At 40.5% G+C, this 16,253-nt stretch overlaps 1 protein-coding gene across 3 annotated transcripts in view; it reads left to right on the top strand.

The window, feature by feature from the left end:
- AOPEP (aminopeptidase O (putative)) overlaps positions 1-16,253 on the top strand; it is a 211,571-nt gene that overhangs the window by 117,663 nt on the left and 77,655 nt on the right. For all 3 annotated transcript variants that reach the window (XR_010069065.1, XM_063320188.1, XM_063320189.1), the window contains exons 12-13: positions 13,937-13,999; positions 14,648-14,731. Coding sequence is in view for 2 of the 3 variants with exons in the window: in XM_063320188.1 (XP_063176258.1) it covers positions 13,937-13,999; positions 14,648-14,731 (147 nt within the window). In the remaining variant the exon portion in view is untranslated. The remainder of the gene's footprint in view (positions 1-13,936; positions 14,000-14,647; positions 14,732-16,253) is intronic.

The following is a 16,253-nucleotide window of genomic DNA, read 5'->3' as shown; positions in this document are numbered from 1 at the left end:
CTCCGCTTCCGACCCTCCAACGGGGCAAAACAGCGAAGTTAGCTGGCCTTGGTTGTTATAGCAATAAGTCTAAGCAAGAGCCCCTGTGCATACCATTCCTTGGTATAATCAGGTCTTATCACTCTGAGTGAACAGTTTCTGAACAATGTGCTGTTAATTTCAGACTTCAGTCAGGTAGAAGAGGCCCGGCTAAAACGTAAAATTACAAATCAGAAAATTGGTTCTGTTTTACCTCAAACCAGGACAGTGTTTTAAAGAATTGTCTTTCATGGTTGTATCTAATTCTATAACCTGTATACAACTGGTACTCTTTGGTAACAACATGGTGACTTAAAAACAGAGTTGTTAGCCCACCCTTCAGTTCACTTTCTTCACAACAGTAGCTAGCTTAAGGGCACTGGAAAGGTACTTGTGCAGAAGATGGATGAGGGTAAATACTTTCCACTCCCAAACTGCTGAAGGAACGTTACTTACCATCTTCCTTCCAGTAGAGGAATTAGCATTTTGTGTTCTTTGCAGTCATATGTCGTGGCATCTGTCTAACTGAAGATCCTGTGCTCCTTTAGCTGTGCTTGGTTACATTTTGCCATCCCAAATCGTGTCTCCAACTCTGTTGAGGAAAGTATATATATACACCCCTTTATATTTGCAACTTATAGCCATAGAAACTTTAATATTTGTTGATTTCGGTTACCATTTCACTCTTGGAAAAGTCACTTGGTCTTTTCTAAATATTGGGCCAGTTTCCAGGCTCATGTATATACCAGCAGTAATCAAGAATAACTTAACTTAAGGGAGTCATACTGATAAATAAGAACAGAAGTTGGCCTGTTGCCATGAAAAAAATAATTCTGCATGCCTGGTTACATTTCCAAATTTTGTATCTTCTAAATCAATAAAGGTTAATATTACAAAAAAGGGTGTGTGGTAGTGCCCAGCCGATTCTTTTTAACACAGAAGCGTGCCACAGCGCAGTGGCTGTCTTCAGGCTTGCTGCACGGGAAGGTTTTCTTACACACAACACAATGAGGAACATAAGAGATGCAAAGGAAGCATTTCTGAAATACAAGCTTTCATGAGGGTTTTTTTCTGGGAACACATGGTGGTAGTGTTAAGTAAGGTGAAACATATTGTGTTGTTGAAAATACCTTTTATCAAATCAAGCAACCTTCAGCATGTACTTCAGTCTCAGAGGTGACTCACCAGGGGATTATAGCAACTTTTCATCATGTGCAAGTACTGACTTAACACCACTAACTTTAGTCAATGAGTTAAGCTGGCAAGGAGTAGAATCAGGAGAACAAAACTGCATTTGGAGCTGGAAAACACCTGTCGAATCACTTAAGTCCACTTCATCCCTGCTGCTGTTGATTTGTTCTCTTAAGTGCAGTTTCTATTGTCTTTCATATATTTCTATGTAGTGTTTACTTAAGAGTTTAAGACTAAAAGACCAAAATAATCTTGAGGAAGATTTTCTTAGTTCTGCACAGACTTGTCTTTGTCTTATATTGCCCAATTACTCTGAATTTCTTATTCTAAACCTTTTTAAAATATGCTTAAAATCTTTCCCCATTTTGAACTCTGTTGTACACTGTTTGACTGAGAGGTAGACCAATAAACATTAGGTAGTCTCTGCATCTCATAAACTCCTACATGTATTTTTTAAACTCATTCCAGTTTCACTATCTTTTCTTTTGCTTCTGAAACTGCATTTACTGGTAAACTTGCTATATCCTGAATGCTCCTTGGGTACCTATTTCACTTGGTTCCTTGTGTGATGAAAATGATCTTCTCCAGATTCATTCTTGAGGTAAAAAGGAAAAGGGGGAAAGAAAAAAGAAAAGAAAAAAAAGAGTAGTTGGTCTGCTCCTTCATGATTTTTAGTTTCCAACAAATCCTTCAGTGTAATCACAAGATCACATAGCTGCAGGCACTAGAATAAACACACCAAACATCCCCTCAAAATTATGAAAAAAATTGCAAGAGGCGATATCACTGCTGTGTCTTTCTCCTACTCCCTTTTGCTACTTTATTTTCTGTTTAAGCTTAATTCTTATTCACTGTTCTACTTTAAACAGTACTTCCTTATTAAAGTAGGTCCTGCCAATAGGTATTCTGGAGTATGTACAGCTTATAGTAGCGTGTATTGCAAGAATACTACTCCACGCTTTCTAATTCTGAATGAACATTGGAGTACAGCCTCCTGTTACAATGCTAAGAATTTTGCTATTTAAAAACAATTCATATTGCTTTTTGTGGTAAAACAGTAGTTTAAGCTACATCTACTGATGTTATTTGTAAATCATCTACATTTCTGGAAATACACAGTCAAAAGAAATCTTCCAGTGGTGAATATTAATTTATTCATAGTATTTCTGGTTTTGTTTGTATATGACTGGCTCTTGGATTGTCCTACTTGAGGAAGAAAGGGATTTGAAAGGAAAGTCATAGAAAAATTTGAACTGAAATATAATTTGTAAAGTGTTCTAAGTCAATGCAAGTAACGTACGTCTGTGGTTTCTTACATTTAGGAGGATGTTACAGCAGCAGCTCAAGTACTTAATATGATTTCTGACAGAGTGGTTTGTTGTTAAGAACGTTTCCAGCTTTTGCCCCAGTTACAAGCTTTATAGATTCCTGTGTCCTTTAACTAAGACAAAAATACAGATGAAGGGATAGCTCTACCAGAGAATGCATTGCAGGGTAGCAGTTATGGTCAATTACTAACAAACCAACAACATTCAAGTATTTTTTTTAAAAGAATGCTCTTACTAAATTTCTGAATTATCTTTAGCAGTTGTTCACCCAAGTTTTACAGAGGGTACTAGAATATTTTTGAACAGAAAAATCACTCTTATTGGATCAGAGGGCTTGGGTTTGCTAACAGTCAGTATTTCCTGTCATTGCTAGTCATGCCTTATCTTGCAGTTTTTCTGTCTGAATGTACATAATAGCTGCATATTGGTGGATAGCAACATTGAGACAATAAGCACATGAAATCTTTATTGTTTGTTGAGATACAGTAAATTTGTAGGTACTAGCAGTGAGAATGACCTGTTAAGTAGGAAAATCTCATTCAAGCTTGTGATTTGGGGAGAAAATTGTGAAGGGCCTATGAAGAGTTATAATTTTATTACTAATTTAATCAAGTTTAATGCTGACTCTGTTAGATTAATTTCAAAGTTGATGTTAAGTATTAGTCACAAGAATAACATGCAGCTGCTTTAATACTGAAGTTTGCTACTTTAACTTTTTTTTCATCTGAATGTGGAGACTTTTGTGTGTATTTTAACATCAATGCAGAGAATAAAACTGATTGGTAGTTGAATTCTAATTGAGTTGATAATTGAGAAATAATCTGAAGAAAGCGTAACTGCTACTTATTCTTGTATGTGGAAAGCATACTTTGAAGAATAGGCACTTCCCCTCAACAAAAATGGTATTGTTTTTCTATTATCAAGCTTGTAGATTGGAAGATGAAAAGATATTTCCAAAGTCTTTAGAACTTTAAATCATCGTACGTCAACAGTATCAATTGATTAATGGATTCACTAATGATAACAAGCACAATAAGAAAAAAATTTTTGGATACGAATCATTAGTGCTGTGATTTTTGTGAAATTATCAGTTGTACTGTCAAGATTGCATTCATTTTCTTAGAAGAGAAGATGGGATTTTGGAAAATATGAAAATGTAATCAAGAAAAGTGTATAGTACTGTAGTGTGCATAGATGTCAGATGAATGATGAAGAGAAACAAATCAAGACAGATTGCACAGACGGACTTTCTGTCTATGTTGTTAACTCTTTGAAAGATGTTTTTTTTAGATAAAGACTATCCATCTGAAAGTCTTTCTAGATAGACCAAACTATATGGAGAATTTGATTTTTTGTTTGGTGCAAATTATCAAATAACATGTTAGGTCTGATATTATTTAAATAGATACTGTGTTGATCTAAAGAAGGTTAATGTCGTAAAATGGCCTTGTAATTTAGCCATTCCTATAAATTATACTTAAGATACTGCTAAATGAGACTGAACAGTGTTTTTTTGAGGTTTGGGTGGTTGGGGTTTTTTTGTTGAATAGTTCAAAAAGTCAAGAATATCACTTTTATAAAATGATACATCATTAAATGTCAGTAGGGACGCAAATTTATTTCAGAGCTCTTCAAGTTCAGGCGTGGCTTAGAGTATTGTTATAGTTTTGGAGGGTTTGGGCTAAGTTTCATCTGCATTGCATGTGATTGCTGATTTTAGGAGAAAAACACAATCAAGATGTGAATAGCATTATTAAGAATTATTACTACAGTAACGATGAGATGGTGGAGTTCAAGATCCTTAGGGCAGCGAAGAGGGTGTACAGTAAGTTCCCTACCCTCGACTTCAGGAGAGCAGACTGGCCTCTTCAGGGATCTGCTTGGTAGAGTACTGTGGGATAAAGCCGTGGAGGGAAGAGGGGCCCAACAAAGAGGACACTGGGCAAAAACACCACGAGGCCTGCATGGATGAACAAGGAGCTCCTGGAGGAACTAAAACTCAAAAAGGAAGCCTACAGAGGCTGGAAGCAAGGACAGGTAGCCTGAGAGGAATACAGAGAAGTTGTCCAAGCAGCCAGGGATCAGGTTAGGAAAGCTAAAGCCCTGATAGAATTAAATCTGGCCAGGGATGTCAAGGGCAACAAGAAAAGGTTCTATAGGTATGTCAGTGATAAAAGGACGACTAGGGAAAACGTGGGCCCTTTCTGGAAGAAAACGGCAGTCCTGTTCACCTGGGATATGGAGAAGGCCGAGATATTCAATGACTTTTTGCCTCGGTCTTCACCAGCAAGGGCTCTAACCACACCACCCAAGTTGCAGAAGGCAAAGGCAAGGACTGGGAGAATGAGGAACCACCCACTGTAGGAGAAGATCAGGTTTGAGAACACCTAAGGAACCTGAAGGTGCGCAGTCCACGGGACCTGATGGGATTCATCCACAGGTCCTGAGGGAAATGGCAAATGAAGTTGCTAAGCCACTATCGGTCGTGTTTGAGAAGTCGTGGCAGTCCAGTGAAGTTCCCATTGACTGGAAAAGGGGAAACATAACCCCCATTTTTAAAAAGGGGAAAAAAGGAAGACCCAAGGAACTACAGGCCAGTCACAGAGGTCAGTCTCACCTCTGTGCCTGGCAAGATCATGAAGCAGATCCTCCTGGAAACTATGCTAAGGCACATGGAAAATGAGGTGATTGGTGACAGCCAACATGGATTCACTAAGGGCAAATTATGCCTGACAAATTTGGTAGCCTTCTATGATGATAGAGCATTGGTGGATAAAGGAAGAGCAACTGACGTCATCAACCTGGTCTTGTGCAAAGCGTTTGACACTGTTCTGCACAACATCCTGGTCTCTAAATTGGAGAGACAAAGATTTGGCTGACGATAACAAGCTGTGTGTTGCGGTCGACATGCTGGAGGGAAGGGTTACCATCTGGAGAGACCTTGACAGGCTTGAGAGGTGGTCCCATGCAAACCTCATGAAGTTTAACATGGCCAAGTGCAAGGTTCTGCACAAATACAGGAGAATGGATTGAGAGCAGCCTTGTGGAGAGGGACGCAGAGGTAGTGGTTGATGAAAAGCTCAACATGAGCCAGCAATGTGCGTTTACAGCCCAGAAGGCCAACCACATCCTGGGCTGCATCAAAAGAAGCATGGCCAGCAGGTCGAGGGAGGTGATTCTGCCCCTCTACTCTGCTCTGCTGAGACTCCACCTGGAGTACTGCATACAGCTCTGAAGCCCCCGGTTCATAAGAAAGGACCTGTTGGACCAAGTCCAGAGAAGGACCATGAAGATGATCAGAGGGCTGGAGCACCTCTCCTGTGAGGACAGGCTGAGAGAGTTGGGGTTGTTCAGCCTAGAGAAGAGAAGGCTCCGAGGAGACCTTATAGCAGCCTTCCAGTACCTAAAGGGGGTCTACAGGAGAGATGGGGAGGGACTGTTTATCAGAGAGTGTAGTGATATGACGAGGGGTAACAGTTTTAAACTGAAAGAGGGTAGATTTAGATTAGATATTAGGAAAAAATTCTTTACTGTGAGGGTGGTGAGACACTGGAACAAGCTGCCCACGGAAGTTGTAGATACCCCATCCCTGGAGGTGTTCAAGGCCAGGTCTGGTGGGGCTTTAGGCAACCTGGTCTAGTGGGAGGTGTCCCTGCCCATGGCAGAGGGGTGGGAACTAGATGACCTTTAAGGTCCCTTCCAACTCTAACCATTCTATGATTCTACTTTAGCCATTAATTGAATAACTTAGAAAAAAAAAATGCTTTTGAGATTCTCAGCTGGGACTGTGAGTCTGCATTAAGGCGGAGGAGGATACTTCACTGAATTTAGTTTAATGACCTGCTAAAACATTGGCTTGCCTCTCAAGGCAAAAGCCAGATTTTCCAACGTCTTTCTGTTTTTCTTCAGGCTACCTTTCAGTATTGTATGTGTCCAGCTCAGATGTACAGTAGTAGTAGTACAGTAAATCTGCACGAGTAACAGCTTGTTCAAGAAGCTGAAGTGCATTTGAAACAAATGTTCAATTTCTGAAATAGTTGTGGACTAGATTCCACCCGTTTGTTCATTAGAATCTCTTTTAAGTTTAATAGATCTGAAGCAGTTGTTCTGGTTCCCTTTTCCTATTAATTGCATTGCTGAACACAAAAGCTGTGTTATGTGCAGAATGACTGAGATCATCCCTACCAGAAAGGAGTTATGTTTGGTATCTAAAGAACAATAACAGTTTGCTGCCTGGCTGATCAATGCTGGATCAAGTTCACATTCCCAAGCTCCCACTCCCCCACCTACATGTGCTGGGGGTGGAAACAGAGCAAAGAGAGGGAGGACAGGTCCTCTTTTACACAGAAATGTTGAACTGTGGTTTGCCTGATAAGGACACAGCTGGGCTTGCATAGCAATAAACATTGATTTTAATCCATTGCTTACAAAAACATCCTAAGAAAAGCACAGAAGTTAGCAACCAATTACTTTTTAGCCTGCCCATTGTTTTCTTTACCCAATGTAAACAATCCATAGAGGTTTAAAATACTTCTTGTGCTACCTCGCAAGAAAACAGTTCTTCTATATTAATTAGGAAAGAGTAGCCTTCAAAATGTCTGAAATCTCTCCAGTTTGGAGTTCCTTATAAGTAGTTTTAGTGCCTTGAAGACAGGATACGAAATAATGAGAAGTCAAATGCTACTTTAGAAAAAAAATATTTGAGATCTTTATAGTGTGGGAGGATAAAGAGTTGAGCATGAAACTGAGGTAAAAATTTTATGTGACAGCAACAAGTTGCCACCTTCCCTCCCCAGTGGTCTAGAGTTTTAAAAGAAACACAGATTTTACTACCTGGAAAATTTCACTGTTTTCTAGGCTTTTAGAAAGACCTGATTGTGATTGGAAGGAATTAATATGTGGGGAAGATGTACTTCATGCATGTGTATAAACATGTACCGTGAATGTCCATGGAGCCCTCTGTAATGCTGACCCCAAAAACTGTGACCGGCTGATTCATGCAGTGGTCCAGTCAGAAACTCAAAGTGATCCTGGGGGTTCAGACCCTGCGGTTGCATTGCCAGCTGGCTAGAGTTAGGGATGGAAGGTCTTGCTTTTGAGCCCAATGCTTTTTTCACACATTCTTCAAAAAACACTGAGCTGATGAAGTACTTCTAGAGGGAAAATGGTAACAAAATTTGGGTAATGGTCTTCATTCCATCTCCATCAGTTCTCTGTCTTCCACAAAAGTTGATACACGTGGTGTCAAGATTTTTCCCAGTTTGCATTACCTTCAGTCATCCTCTTTTCATTTAGCAGTGCTTCATATCAGAATGAAGATGTAGATGATGATCACCTTCTGTTTAATCATGGAGGAAGTAAGTGATTCTTCTAAAACTCATTCCACGCTGGAAAGAAAGGCACGTTTTTTTCCAGGATGCTTTAACTATTCTGTCTACTCCCTTCCCAGTGAAATTTAAATGCCAAAATGAAGATGTCTGGAGAAAGACAGGTTTGAAAAGTCTATTGGCTGACAAAGCTATTAGTCAATACAAAAATGAGCAGTAAAGGTCATGGTTCAGCTTACGGTTATTATCCTTAGCATATGGGCCAACGGTATTTCATGGCCAGAGGGCTAATGGACTTTTGCCTTGAATATGCTTCTTTACTAGAGCTGTTGGAAGGATTTTTGATTGTTTCAAGGGATCAGTAAGACTCAGAGGTCAGTACCTCTGAAAGATGTATTTTATTTCTTCAAGAAATAAAGTTTGCCTCATTTTCTTTAAGTCTCTTTGTACTGGAAAAGTAAGAAAAAAAACACTCGGTGCAGGACTGTCCGGTATCCATGTTCAGGCACGTTTTTCTTTTGTTTTCTCTGTAATTGAAAAACCAACAACAACAACAAAAAAAAGCACAACAAAGGGCTTTCAAAGTCCTATGTAGTTTGGCTAGCCATCAACTATCCACTGCTTTCCAAAACCTTGGTGTTGGATCGAGCCAAGGTGAATTTTGTAGATGATTCTTTTATGTCAAAGAAACTTGGGCCTTTGTCTTTGTCCTCTGGGTTCAAAACGTCTGGATTCAAATTACTTTTAAATTGACAGAATGCAGGGCCAACCTGAAATCTGAGGTCTTATTTCCAAACATGATTGTATTAAAAAGTGTTATATCTTTTATATTCACTGAAAGGGTTGTCAAGTACTGGAACAGGCTGCCCAGGGCAGTGGTGGAGTCACCATCCCTGGAGGTATTTAAAAGATGTGTAGACATGGTGCTTAGGGACATGGTTTAGTGGTGGCCTTGGTGGTGTTAGGTTAATGGTTGGACTTAATGATCTGAAAAGTCTTTTCCAACCTAAATGATTCTATGATTCTGTGATCTTTTAAATATTATCTTGCTACTTGTAGAGGAAAGTGCTGTAATTGCAGTCTGGGCTGTGTTGAAAGTGTGCAGCACATGGGAATACTCCTGAAGCAGAAAAGCTAAATAGAAAAACAATAATCTACTTTTCCAGTTGCTCCAGAGAGGCACCTGTATAGTAGTGAGAGCACCTGGTGAAATCAGAAGAGAAAAAAATGAGCATTTTAGCATACTCTAAAAATATTATTATAATATAGATATATAATGCAATATGATACATATATAATTATATCTTACATAATATTATCTACTAATAAATAATAAGCATATTATTTAGAGATCCTGTGGTCATGTGGTCAGAGGTACTTTCTTTATCAGATTATGAATCTGATCTTGAACTAAATAGTGGGGGGGCACAGTGATTTGTCTTTACCTGGGAACTTTCTCCACAAGGCAGGGTTGCTAATGTGCATATGAAGGATGTATTTGCATTACCCCTTTGAAAAAATATTCCTGCCACAGTATTTGAAAGTAATGTTGCAGCGTACTGAAAGTACATCCTCAAAGTTATTGTTTCAACAGGCTTTTGTCTCTGGGAGGTAGAGATATTTTCAGGAAGGGCACATTTGACTTAAACATAATGTCTGTGTAGGGGTGTTACATTGAAGAATATCAGACACAGCATGCGGATCTGAAAAGATCGTGTTTACGCCACCACAGAGACTCTTGGAGGAATTAGAACATTTGGATTTATGGTATCAATACAAATGACCGTCTTTCCCAAAACACAGATAATGTCAGAACACCTTGATTTTCCACTTCAGTGAATAAAGCTGTCCACATGAAAACTGCACAAAATCAGTTGGAGGACTTGCTGTTCTTACTGGAGCGCATTCTGGGCTGGATTTCTTTTTCAGTAATTTTGATCTGCCACTGATATACTGTTTCTTGCAATGCGGATGCACCAGCCATCCTGCCATTTTCAGTTGCAGCCCACTGCCTCCTTAGTCTCTCTGCCAAGTTCTGATAACAGTCGTGGTTTAAAACCCTTGCAATTGGTGCCCGTGGGCAATACAGTCAAATGTTTCAATCCATTATTAATCATCTTGTGAACTACCTGGATAAAATACTTTTCTGTATTTTCATTTTCTGAACCTTTTTACAAAAGACTGGAAGCCAGGTCTCTTCAGCAGTTTTCAGGTCACACGGACTGTTCTGAGGGCACATTGTATTCTCAGTTTCCAAGCAAGTTAATTTTCCAGCTTGAACTAGTGTTCTTTTTTTCCTATAAATCTTCTGTGTGGTAGGAAAACAGTTATGTATCTTCCATTTCATCGTAGTTCCTTTAAACTACCCTTTACTGGTGTCACAGAGGTGGTGGTATCAGCCTTAAAAAGTATCATTCTAGTAACATAAAATGAAACTTGGGGGGGGAGTCCATTTTTTGTTTTAGGTGACACAAGAAGGCATAGAAGGGTACAAAATTGCTATTAGTAGACTGGTGAAGTTAGCTACATCCTCTAGGAGAAAACATGACGTGATGGTAAAATCTTTAGACTTTTCTGTGCGCTTTCTGGTGTCCACGTAGATCTGAATACATAAATGTGGGTTTGTGCACATGGTGTAAAATTCAGTAATTGAGAGGAAAATGAAATATGTAGAAATGATAGGCTGGAAAATGACTCGACTGCATTAGTAATCAATTTCCTCTGCTTTGCAGAAGCTCTTCTGAAATTCATTTACAGTGAATATTTCTATTCCTCCATTTTCACTTTTTTCTTTTTTCCTTCCAGTATCTCAGGACTGCTGACAAGCCAACAAAATGGCACTGTTTCAGTGTTCACCCTAGATAAAACAACCTTCTTAGTTTATCAATATTGAATGTTTTAGCATTAGAATAGCACAGACCAGGCTGAAGTTATAGACAACCCATGCAAAGGAAAAGTGCATGATTATAATTTTTCATTGAGTTATGAGATGTCATTAGTAGCCATCACAGCCTGAACAATTTAAAACCAGTTTCTGTTTCAGTTTAGAATGAAATGGTTGTCTGTTGCACAAATATCCTGTTGTTTTCTAGGCTGTGTACAATTCTGAAAGTTCATTCTAAGCTTAGGATTGGGTCTGACTTGAAGAATATCTTGTGTAATTCATTGACTAAGTTATTTACCAGGATATTGGGCCTGTCTGCGCCCAGTTGCGGTAGAAAGTGCTACCTCCTCCCCCCTGTGTCAAAATTCAGTTATATTTAATCCTGCTGCTGCAAGAATGAAGGATCCTAGCATGCTTTGACATGTATAAATGCTTGTTCTCAATCTGTTACATAGGACATCTCCATTATCAGTCTCTGAAAGAAAGTCTTCCCAAGAAGGACATGGAGGATGGACTAAACTCTTGATTTCTGTTGTGAGGGGATGTCATACAAGTATGACACTGAGTGTCACGTGGACAGCACTGTTGATGGAGGGTGATGCAGTAATTCTCTCTATAAGTTGGGTGTGCCATCACGCTTTTACGTAGCGTAAGCAAGCTTCTTCCTTTTTGAGTATGGAAGAATACAGTAAAAGATCAAATGTTCTTTAAAACTTCCTTTCTTCCCTCCCTCCCTCCCTTTCCCTCCTCCCCTCCTCTTTCTCTCTTCCCTCTCTCTCTCCCCCTCCCAGTTTTCCCAGCAAAATTTCCTAGTCTGGTCATGAGCTAAATCTTATTGAAGCATCAATAAGTAGGGTTAACGGTTGACTGCACAGCTGGTGTGCTGTGACCACAGCTTGTTAGGCCCAGCCTGTCTCTCTCGCTGCTTTCTTTCCTCTGTAGGCTGTCTGTATGGGCATGTTGGCTCTTCTCTTATGCTGCAGTGCAATCATCTTACAGTAGACAAGCATTCAAGTTATGAAATGCACAGCAGCCACCACCAGGGAACCCCAGGTGTTGGCTCCACAAGGTATATTACCATTATAAAAAGTCATAACAATTCTTGTTAATTTCCTTCACTGCTGCGCGACTACTAGCAGGAAAACAGGAGCTACCTCTGGGTTTTAACACACGGTGCATTTGTGTGTTCAGGGATTTTCATCCCAGATCAGCCTCAGGGTTTGCAGCTCTAAAAATCAACATCTCAGGTAACTTCTTTTCCCCTAGTTTTCTCCAAACATTTGACAGGAGAGGAAGTGTAATTCTTTAAATGATATGAAATTTCATTGTTTCTATGACCCAGTGTGACCCAGTGTTTCCCATAGCTTCTTCTGTGGGAATGCACAAACTTGTTAACTGATCCTAGGGAATATTGTTTAGGTAGTTGCATTAATTTGTTTTTGCCATTAACATGATTTTTTGTTTATATTCTTGTTTGCTCGCTTTGAACTATGCTTGGTTCTTCTTTCTTCATGCAAATGCACACAGTTCAGGAGTCAATTTATAGCAGCTTTCAGAATTACCATCTAGTAGAAAATGTGTTGTGGCTTTACAAAATAAAAATACATTGTTGATACAGGTTTTAAGTAGACCTGTTGTGAGTGTGAAATAAAAATCTATAGTAAGATTTTCTTACTGTGATATCTCTATTAAAAAGTTCTTCTTTGTGTAATGCTTCATAGTGAAGTTGCTTCTATTTAGAGCATTGAGTTTGATCTTGGCTTTGATCTAAACCTTTTGATCTTAAAAGAAGGATGTTGTGGCAGTAAAACAAAAAGGGTAGGAGAGAGGTTTTTTCTTTATTTAAGTGATAAAGTTAAAGGGATACTGTCAAGATTTAGTATGCACTAATTGGACCTACCTTTATTTACTTAAATCTGTTTGCAATGTCCACCTAATTCCATATATGGGAGGGTTTGCTCAAACACATGCTTTAATGAGCCTTGTTCTTTAACAAGAGCACAGAATTTCTTTTGAAGCTTTCAGGGAATTGTCACACATAGCACAGAGTAAAAATTATTTTTAAAATAGCATCATTTTAACTATACCAAGTGTGGTGCAGTCTGTCCTTTGTCGTCTTTCGTTTTAAATACCAAACAGAAAGCACTTAAAATCCTAACGTAAGAATTCCTAGTGTCCAGATCTTGCACGGCTGACATTAGTTTGAATATCCTCTTCAAAGGGCGCAGAAACATCTGTTGAAGTCCCATGACTAAATTTAATCACCTGCTTGCAGTCTCTTCTTGAATAAAGCATTTCACTGAGGCCTCGGTAAAGGGCTTGCTGTGCTGTCATACGAATAAAAAGCTGCTTTGGTTCTTGCTTTTTAGATGCATTTCAGACCCTCCGAGGTAATTTAATAGTTGGATTCTTTAGATGTCAATCAAGTACTGGGGGAAATCTTGAAGCACTTAATGGTGATGATACTTTCGAGCTAGAACCATTAGGTCATGTCTCTGTCTGTGAAGACCTGTGACAGCGCATCTTTACAGGAAGGTTAACAGGAAGGCGCCTTTCATCGTCAGGGACTTAACGGGAGACTGACTCTCCAAAAACGAGGGCGTAAAGCCGTGACGGGCGCGCGGGCAGATGCGCGGCAGCGCCGTCCCTTCGGAGAAGGGCTGGGAGGGAGCGCGGCTCGACGGGTCCCCGCGGCTCCGCTCCGCGCCCGCCCCTGCCGCTGCCCGGATCCGGCCCCCGGCGCCGCTCCCCGCCGTCGGTCCTTGCTCCGGAGCGTGCCGGGGGAGGCGCGGAAACCCCGTCGGGGCCGCCCCGGAGCCGGCCGGCCCTGACGTCTTGACGGCAGGCTCCTCCTCTCCGCGGGGCTGCGGGGGCCGGAGCGCGGGGGCGGGGGACCCCGCCGAGGTGTTTCATTTCCTACCCGGGGCTGCCGTGCGCCAGCACCGAGGCTGGGAGCGGCGCGACGGGACGGGACGGGACGGGATGGGACGGGCGCGGCTCCAGCTCACGCTCCGGCTGCGGGGGGCTGGCGGCGGACGGGCGGACGGACCGATCGACCGAGCGGGCGGGTGGGCGCCCCGCAGCACGACCCGACCCGACCCGAGGCCCCCGGGGGAGCGGAGCGTCGGGCAGCGGGGACACTACGCGGGCGCGCCCGCCTCATCCGTGCCCTTTCTTCCCCCGTGTAGCCTTTGCTGGAGGAGGGTGAGACTTGGAAGGAGTGTCAGCTCGTCCAGCAAGTGAGCGGCGAGGTGAGGAGAAAACCTTTGGTAGCTGTAACATTGCCCCCTCCCCGCTTCTTTCCCTGGCAAATCTGCTCCTTGAGCTCTCCACCTGACACCCGCGCCCCACCCCCGCCACGCTTTTTTGCTTTAAAAAAAAAATAATTGGTTTCGGATTAGGAATAAAAATACTTCTGGGGGGGAAACCCAACCCGAACCAAGTGTTATTACTTTATTAAATACTAACAACCCACCATCTAAATTTGGCGTTGGTAGTCTGGAACAACATTCAAGTGGGTGGCTGGAAATAAATTTCTTACTTGAAATAGAAGGTGTAAGGGATAAAGCGCAGAGATTTTCCCCAGGATTTTTGCACGCTGCAGTGATAACTTTCTATTTGGCAACCTGGTCGGGCATCAAACACGTTCTTTGTGCAAAAAAACCCTTAAACTGAAAGCTCTTAAGATGAAGAACACCACCTCAACTTTCACCATGCATAAGTAACTAACCAGGTTACTTAAGACTATGTCGTTCTAGATGAGACAACCGCTTTTCCCCTTTCCAGTGAAGCAACGGAAAAAATTGTCTTGAGTCTGTTTATAGCTTCTTACTAATGCTGAATAGCTGCACTCACATTGCATCTTCTTCCTAAAAAAGCACTATGGTTTTGAACTCCAGGTCACAAAATGGATTCAGACAAACCAGAGGATCAGAAAAAGCAGCAAAAAGAAAAGAAAGCAGGATGAAGTCGTTTTCCAAAAGGTAAGGGTTCATGATGTGCGTTTGTGTAACGGGACAAAGGGCAGCACATGAAAAATGCTTTACAGTGATGCCCTCTTAAGCTCTATAGGCATTCTTTAGCTTCTTCAACAAGGTGATAGTAAAAGTGTGTTACTGATAAAGTTTCATTGTCACTATGTAATTATGATGGAAAGAAATTTATAATAATCTTTTCAGATGTCTGTAATTTAGGAAACACAATTTTCCCTATATTTAACTGGAACATTCCAAGGAAGAAAGAGCAGAGTGCTTTCATCACAGAAATTAATAGCACTCGAGAGCTTTTGACAGGACCTGCACGACTATTTGCAAATTTTCAGATACTGCTAGTTGAGAAACAGTTTTCATGGTGGGTATTGGAATGGTAATAGATGAGATATGTACATTGAAACAAATGTTCTGGCGATGTGGTTGGCTTTTCATTCACAGGGTGAGTTTGAAAATTATCTATTTGCAATATAGATTTCAATTAATGAAAATGTTTGTGGATGGTTATTTTTAAAATTACTACAGAGGATTTTTAAAACGATACAACCTAGATTAAACTGTTTTTTAAACTGGTGATTTTTGATTTAGCTATTGTGAAACATTTGTTCTGTAATGTTGAGTTCAGCATTTAAATCACAATGCAGAGAGGTAAGTAATTAGCTGACACTTTTAGTGAATAGCTCTTTTCTGTCCTCTGAAGAAAAAATATGTGAATAAAGATGCATTTCCAAATGCATTACTAGAACCGTGGGTTTTTTGCTTTCTTTGGTTTTACAAGCAAATTTATAATTATTTTTAAAATCCTTGTTACCTTTAAAGGATTAAAATAGCAGGGTGTTGTTTTGCTGTTTCGGCAGTGCTTCCAGAATGCATGATGAATCATTGCTGTTTCTGTAGCCAAATTCTTGCTGATAGCATGGCTGCCAACTCCTGCGATGTGCTGCCTTAGTATGGGCATTGCACTATATGACAAATGTCTACAAAGTGCGTTGTTGTGTGTGGGTGATTTAGCAGCTCCATGGTGAGTTAAAAAAACCACTAAATAGCATCCTTTAATTCACTACGGTTTTATTTTGTAACTGGAATACGTCATTTAGGAAAGATGTTCTGTGGCGTTGTACTTGGAATGACATGATCTAAACAGAGATAGCGTAAACTGTTGCACCAGATAATTCCATTACTGTTTATATTGCTGTATGTGAATGTTTGCTTGTGTGTATGCCTAGCATTTGTATTTACAATCATTCGTGTTAAGATGGAGAAGAATTTTTTAAGTTAAAAAAATGTATCTTCGTGTGAATTTGTGAGCAAAATGCATTGATGGTGCAAATAACCCTACTACAGGCTACAGTCTGCATACCTTATGAAGTAATTTTTGAATGGTGCAAAGTAGGTCCCCTGCTACATCTTAACAGTAGGCTTAAAGGTACCTTATGCTGTTACAGCACTTCTCATCTCTTTTTTTAGGAGAATGCTTCCTCCGTGCAAAACCCCTTTGTACTGATAAAATTCCATT

The sequence above is a fragment of the Chroicocephalus ridibundus genome, chromosome Z (assembly GCF_963924245.1).
Source record: "Chroicocephalus ridibundus chromosome Z, bChrRid1.1, whole genome shotgun sequence".
In the NCBI taxonomy this organism is placed as follows: domain Eukaryota; kingdom Metazoa; phylum Chordata; class Aves; order Charadriiformes; family Laridae; genus Chroicocephalus; species Chroicocephalus ridibundus.
Note: the sequence above shows the minus strand (reverse complement) of the source record. Positions and strands in the feature narration are given on the sequence as shown.